A 7,601-nucleotide genomic window follows, 5' to 3' on the forward strand; every position below is an offset into this window, starting at 1 on the left:
TCATTAGTGATTACTGCTGAATGATGATACGATTTTGGTGTTTTTTTTTTTGAGAATAACGATTATGGTGTATGTTTATGCTGATTTTGAAGTGTTAAAAAAAAAAAAACAAGTCAATGGCACCGGTTAACCGGTGCCAACTGCATTAAAATTAATTAAAAAAAAAGGCGCCATAGCAATTGGCAACGGTTAACCGTTGCCAATTTGTTGAGTTGGCAACGGTTAACCGTTGCCAATTGCTTGAGTTGGCAACGGTTAACCGTTGCCAATTGCTTGAGTTGGCAACGGTTTTGAACCGTTGCCAATTATTTTTGGATTTGGCAACCCTCTAATACGCAACGGTTTAAAACCGTTGCCTTTGGGGGGGTTTGAACCGTTGCCAATTTGCTCTATTCGTGTAGTGAAAAATGGTTGTGGATGTTAGGAATTGAATCAGGAGGATGGAGGATTAAGATATTTAAGGTTTTGATGGAGATTTGATTGATTTATGGAGATTGAAAGAGTTAGGGTCAGAGAATTTGGGGGTTTTTAGAGAGAGAAAGAGTGGAAGATGTATGAGGATGAATAAGAAAATGAGAAAAAAAAAGAAGAAGAAAATCGGGTTTCGTTAGTGCTGAAAAACGCAGATTTTCCATCGCACCCGATCGGGCGGGACTTGCCCGGTCTGATCGGGCGGAGGGAGGCTGGGATCTCTTCTTGCTGTTCATCTTGCTTGTTGTTCGCGCCCGATTGGGCTAGTGCAGCCCGGTCTGATCGGGCACTATTTATCTTCTTTTTTTTTTCTTTTTTTTCTTTTTTTTTTGAATGCCAAAGATCTTACCCCCTCTTGCCCGATCGGGCAGTTAGGGCCAGGTTCCTTGGCAGATTACGCAGCAACCAATATCAAGCACCTTCTCGCGCCCGATCGGGCATATGTTGCCCGGTCTGATTGGGCGTAGAAGATCAACCTTCCTTGCCAAAGTTTATAGCTTCTCTTACCCCACGCATGCTCTCGCGCCCGATCGGGCATATAATGCCCGGTCAGATAGGGCAGCTAGCAGACTTCTTCATTTTCTCACTTTGACAAGTTCCCTTGATACCTTGCTCTCCGAAGCATCGACGTTCTCTGTAAAAAACAGCAAAACCAACACAAAAACGACATAAAAAACACAAAGGAAATAAAACTAATAAGAAAAAGAAAAGAAAGTACGAAAAAGCGGGTTGCCTCCCGAAAGCGCTTGTTTATAAGGTCTTTAGCTTGACCGTGATGATACTCATTGGCTCGGTGCTGGGGAAGAGAGTGTGATGTCCACTCCTTCGTCGATGGGGTTACCAACTCGGTAATGCTTTACTCTTTGCCCATTGACCTTGAAGGGCTCTCCTCTTGCATTTTCTAACTCGACAGTGCCATAGGGATACACCTTCTTGATCTTTAATGGACCCACCACCTAGACCGAAGCTTTCCTGGAAATAATCTCAACCTAGAATTGAAAATAAGGACTTGATCTCCTTCCTTGAACTCTCTCCTCACAAGGTTTTTGTCATGCCACCTTTTTGTTTTCTCTTTATATAGCTTTGAACTTTCATAAGCTTTGAGACGAAGCTCATCTAGTTCATTGAGTCGTAACAGTCTATTGAAATTCAAGCTTTTGATGGCCCAAAATGCTCGATGTTCTAGCTCAACGGGTAGGTGGCATGCTTTCCCGTACACAAGTCTATATGGGGTTGTTCCAATTGGCGTTTTGAAAGCCGTTCGGTACGCCCATAATGCGTCATCTAACTTCGCGGACCAATCTTTCCTTGTTCTGGCAACTGTTTTCTCTATAATGGACTTGATCTCTCGGTTGGATACCTCGACTTGGCCACTTGTTTGAGGGTGATAGACAATTCCAAGCCTATGTTGCACTCCATATTTTTTCAACATTGCTTCAAATCGATGCTCCAGGAAGTGTGTTCCCCTGTCACTAATCAACACACGTGGTAAACCAAAACAAGGGAAAATGACTTTCTTGAAAAACTTACTTACCACACGAGCATCGTTGGTTGGAGTAGCAATTGCTTCAACCCATTTTAAGACGTAGTCAACGACCACTAGAATATATCGATTTCCATAGGAGGTAGGGAATGGTCCCATGAAGTCTATCCCCCACACGTCAAAACTCGACCTCGAGTACACTACTAGAAATAGGTCTATTTCCGAACAGACAGTTTCCGACGGACATTAATTTCGTAGGAAATTTCCGATGGAATATTATTCCGTAGAAATTCTGTAGGAAATTTCCGACGGATTATTCCGTCGGAATGTTAAATTTCCTACGGGAAAAAATCCGTCGGAATATTCCGACGGATTTTTCCATCGGAATATCAAACTTCCTACGGAAATAAAATCCGTCGGAAAATTCCGACGGATTTTTCCGTCGGAAAATTTATATTCCGACGGAAATTTCCGTCGGAATTCAGGTTTAAAAAATAACAAAAAAAAAAGAAAAAACCCTACATTTAAAACCGGATCTCATTCGTATTTTCTCACTCCTCCATTCCGCCACTTTTCTCCTTCTCTCTCCTCTCCTTTTTCCCTTCTCTTCTGCGTTTCACTTCTCCCTCCTCTCCTCTTTCCCTTCCTTCTCTTCTGGGTTTCACTTCTAGCTAGCTCCCTCCTCTCATCTCTTTCTTACCTCAACCAGCCACGACCACTCCACCACCATCTTTCTCACCTAAACCATCTTTCTATTTCTCTTTCCCCCTTCTTCTATTGCAACATCAACATCAACAAGCCTTCAAAAAAAGAAACATCCCCAACATCAACAACCGCAACAACCGCCGCTGCTCACCAACACTTTCAACCACCAGTCGTCCACCGTCAAGCACCGTAGAAGGCCGAAAGTGTAGGTTTGTAGATCTAGGTTATTTTTTGGTTAGTTTGTAGATCTAGGTTTTTTTTCACAAATTTATGATTATAATTATTTTTTTGATGAAATTGTAATATAATTATTTAAATTTTGTAATGTTAGTTTGTAATTTTTCGGATTTTTGGAGAATGTAATATATAAATTGTTTTTTTTTATTTTGTGGTTTTTGTATGGATTTTGTTTTTTTGGTTGTGGTTTCGATTTTGTTTAGATTTTGTGGTTTTTGTTTGGATTTTATTTTTTTGGTTGTGCGGTTTTTGTTTTTGGGTGTGGGTGGGGCTGCGTGTGGGTAGGGGTTTTTCTGGGCACGCGGGGGTGGGTGGGGCTGCGTGTGGGTGGGGGTTTTTTCTGGGAAGGCTGGGGTGGGTGGGGCTGCGTGTGGGTGGGGCTGCGTGTGGGTGGGGGTTTTCTGGGCAGGCAGGGGTGGGTAGGGCTGCGTGTTGGTTGGGGTGGTCTGGGATAAAAGGGGTGGTTATGCGTGGGTTAGGTGGGTGTGGGAGGTGCTGCCAGAGGTGCCAGGGCTTTTTTTTTTTTTTTTTTTTTGCAGATTCTGACGGAATTTCCGTCGGAAGTTTCTGGCGGATTTGAATTCAGTCGAAAGTTTCCGGCGGATTTGAATTCCATCGGAATTTTCCGACGGACTTTCCGGTGACCGGAATTCCTCTTCCCACGAAGAAATTCCGTCGAAAAAGTGTTTTCCGACGGAAAAGGCCGTTTTTCAGACAAAAGGGTTTCCGACAACCGGTTCCGACAGAAATTCCGCCGGAAACGGCCTTTTCGGACGGAATTCAGGGGGTTTCCGACGGAATTTTTCCGTCGTAAATCACCTGTTTTCTAGTAGTGAGTATGTTGTTGAGTGGCATCTCGTTCCTCTTGGATATTGTTCCAGTCCGTTGACATCTATCACAGGCCTTGACATAGGCGTATGTATCCTTGAACATTGTAGGCCAATAAAATCCACATTGCAAGATTTTTGCAATTGTCATCGAAGGGCCTGCATGTCCACCACAGGTAAGTCATGGCAATGAGAAATTATATAATTTACCTCAATTTCTGGAATACATCTTCGAATCATAGAATCTGCGCATTGTTTGTACAATAACGAATCATCCCAGAAATATCTCCTTGCCTTAGAAAGGAATTTCTTCCTTTGTTGAGAGGAGTAGCCATGAGGCATTGTACTTGTAGAGAGGAAATTAGCCAAGTCAGCATACTAAGGTGATTCAGTTTGCAATAAAGCTAGTAAATTCTCTACAGGGAAAGAATCATCGAAAGGAGTATCGTCCCCATCCTCTGGGTCAAGGAGAAGACGGGAGAGACGGTCTGCAACAACATTCTCCGTCCCTTTTGTATCCTTGATCTCTATATCATAATCCTGTAATTGAAGAATCCATCGAACCAACCTAGGCTTTGCATGGGTTTTGGTCATTAAGTACCTCAATGCTGCATGATTTGTATGAATAATGACCTTAGAGCCAACCAAGTAAGAATGAAATTTGTCAATTGCATATATTACAGCTAGCATCTCTTTTTCAGTTGTGGCATAATTCATTTGAGCAGAACTAAGAGTTTTGCTAGCATAATAAATGGCATGAAGCTTTTTCTCCTTCCTTTGCCCCAAGACGGCTCCTACTGCATAGTCACTAGCATCGCACATGATTTCGAATGGCAGGCTCCAATCTGGGGGTTGCATGACAGGAGCAGTGATCAAAGCTTCCTTCAACCTGTTGAAAGCCTCAAGACAAGCATCAGAGAAAACAAAAGGAACATCCTTAGCTAAAAGCTCAGTTAGGGGTCGAGCGATTTTCGAAAAATCCTTAATAAAGCGACGGTAAAAACCTGCATGACCAAGGAAACTTCGAACTCCTTTAACAGAGTTCGGAGGGGGTAAACGCTCTATACCTCTATCTTAGCCTTATCAACTTGAATAACCTTGTTTGATACAACATGACCTAAAACAATTCCCTGTTGCACCATAAAATGGCATTTTTCCCAGTTTAGAATCAGATTGACTTCTTTACATCTTTGGAGCACTTTTTTCAAATTTTCAAGGCATACATCAAAAGATGTTCCATAGACAGAGAAATCATCCATAAATACTTCCATAGAATTTTCTATGAGTCTTGAGAAAATTGCCATCATACATCTTTGAAAACTGGCAGGGGCATTACATAATCCAAATGGCATCCTGTGATATGCAAAAGTGCCATATGGACATGTGAAAGTAGTCTTTTCCTGGTCACAAGGACGGATGGGGATTTGGAAGAAACCAAAATATCCATCCAAGTAACAGAAAAAGGAATGCTTTGCCAACCTTTTAAGCATTTGATCAATAAAGGGTAAGGGGAAATGATCCGTAAGGGTGGCCTTATTTAATTTCCTATAATCTATACACATTCGCCACCCTGTAACAGTCCTAGTAGCCACTGGCTCACCCTTGTCATTCTTGACAACGGTCATACCTCTCTTCTTTGGTACTACTTGTACAGGGCTAACCCACTTACTATCAGAGATAGGGTAGATTATTCCTGCAGCAAGCAATTTTAGAACCTCTTTTTTCACTACCTCCATCATATTTGGATTAAGTCTTCTTTGAGGTTCTACAGAAGAGGCATGATCGTTTTCAAGAATAATTTATGCATACAAAAAGAAGGGTTAATACCCTTAATATCATCAATGGTGTACCCAATTACACCTTTATATGTTTTTAGAACATTGAGCAATTGCTCCAATTCTGTGTCTTTGAGTTCAGCATTAACAATAACAGGGTATGAATTATTAGGACCAAGATATGCATATTGTAAATTAGAAGGGAGAGGTTTCAACTCTACCTTGGGAGGCTTAGTACTCTCCCCAATACTGATTGCACTAAGTGTTTCTTTGATTGAATTAGCGATTGGGTTGGCCTTTGCTTCTTCAAGTAGCTTGGCATATTCTCTTGCTTCCCAATCTCCTTCACCATCATCCTTTCCTACTAGCACTTGTTCAAGTGCGTCATCTGGTTTGCTCAAAGGAAGCTGCTCACTCTGCAACTCGTCAAGGACATCAACCTGACAAACAGTGTCTCCCATAGAGGGAGTATCCATAACATTCAAAAGTGAGTATTCGAATTTTTCATCACCTACTTCAAAAGTAATCTTACCCTTCTTCATGTTAATGATTGCATCTGCAGTAGCTAAGAAAGGTCTACCAAGTATAATTGGAACATTCACATCTTCCTCCATTTCCATCACAACAAAATCACAAGGAATGAAAAATTTACCTACACGAAGAGGTACATCCTCAAGCACTCCCAAAGGAAATTTGACTGACCTGTCTACAAGTTGCAAGGAAATGCGTGTGGGTTTGAGTTCACCCATTTGTAGCTTCTTACAGCTGGACAGCGGCATGAGACTTACACTTGCACCAAGATCGCATAGTTCCCTGTTGATTTCAATATCTCCAAGCTTCACTGGAATTGAATAACTGCCTGGATCACCTAATTTCTTAGGTAGAGTGTTCTGCAAAATAGCACTGCACTCTGCATTCAAAGCAACTGTAGCATTCTCTTCCAAATTTTTCTTGTTAGAAAGCATATCCTTTAAAAATTTAGCATATTAAGGCGTTTCGGATATAGCATCTAAAAACAGAATACTTATATGAAGCTTTTTAAGAATGTCAAGAAATTTACCGTACTTTTTCTTAAGTTTAGCTTGGGCTAGCCTCTGAGGAAAAGGAACTTTAGGCATATATGGAGCAAGTGGCTTTGGAGTTGCATCCTTTGCTTCATCCTCGACCGTAGCATTGTGAATCTCCTTCTCACCTTCACCTACTTCTTCAACGACCTCCTTTGATGGCTCCTTGATAGGAGGATCTTCCAATTGCTTTTCACTTCTCAAAGTAACAACATTCAAATGCCCTTTCTGTGGTTGCTCTGTCTGACCCGGAAAGGTCCCCGGTATCTTTAAGGATTGACCAACTTGGTGAGCAAGTTGGCTTATCTGATTTTCCATGAGCTTACTCTGGGCTTGTAGCTGTTGTATGGAACTGTTTTGATGTTGGATGGAATTGTTGGTTGTGGTGATAAAGTTTTCCAACATTAGTTCAAGGTTGGACTTTTGAGGAGGTGGTTGAATAGGTTGTTGGACTGGAGGTGGCCTTGGTTGGAAACCAGGTGGTGCATTGTAGTTGTTGTTTCGAGGTGGTGGTGGAGGTGGATTTTGTTGAGCCTGGGTATTCTTGTAGGAAAAATTTGGGTGATTCTTCCAACCTTCATTGTATGTGTTTGAATGGGGGTCATATGGCCTTTTGGGGTTAGAGGTGTAGAATGCATTAGCTTCCTCAATCGACATCTCATTTAAACTTTGTGGGCGGCAATTGGGTGCAATATGACCTTCCACATTACACAATTGACAAATCTCAGGTGAGCTAGTGGATGTTTAAGCTTGGAACCTATCGAATTTGCTTGTCAATGCCTGCACAGAACTAGTCAAAAGAGTTAAAGCATCAACATCTAATTTACCTCCTTTTTCACACTGTTTTGGCCACCTGGATGATAGTTATCATTGGCCGCCATTTTCTCAACTAACTCCTTTGCATCAGTTGGATTCTTTATCAAGAGAGAACCCCCGGACGCAGCATTAATGTAGATACGGAACTCGTGAGTTAGACCATTGTAGAAGGTTTGGATTAACATCCATTCAGGAATACCATGGTGGGGGCATTGCCTCTGCA

General features: G+C 41.8%; 1 protein-coding gene across 1 annotated transcript; it reads right to left on the reverse strand.

Annotated features, from left to right (window-relative positions):
- Positions 1-6,484: 6,484 nt before the first annotated feature.
- Positions 6,485-7,219, reverse strand: LOC110682647 (BCL2/adenovirus E1B 19 kDa protein-interacting protein 3-like). The gene has a single exon (XM_021858981.1). The coding sequence runs from the start codon at positions 7,217-7,219 to the stop codon at positions 6,485-6,487; it is 735 nt and encodes a 244-aa protein (XP_021714673.1).
- Between the last annotated feature and the right edge of the window lie 382 nt (positions 7,220-7,601).

Source organism: Chenopodium quinoa, unplaced genomic scaffold (genome assembly GCF_001683475.1).
Source record: "Chenopodium quinoa cultivar QQ74 unplaced genomic scaffold, ASM168347v1, whole genome shotgun sequence".
Lineage (NCBI taxonomy): Eukaryota > Viridiplantae > Streptophyta > Magnoliopsida > Caryophyllales > Amaranthaceae > Chenopodium > Chenopodium quinoa.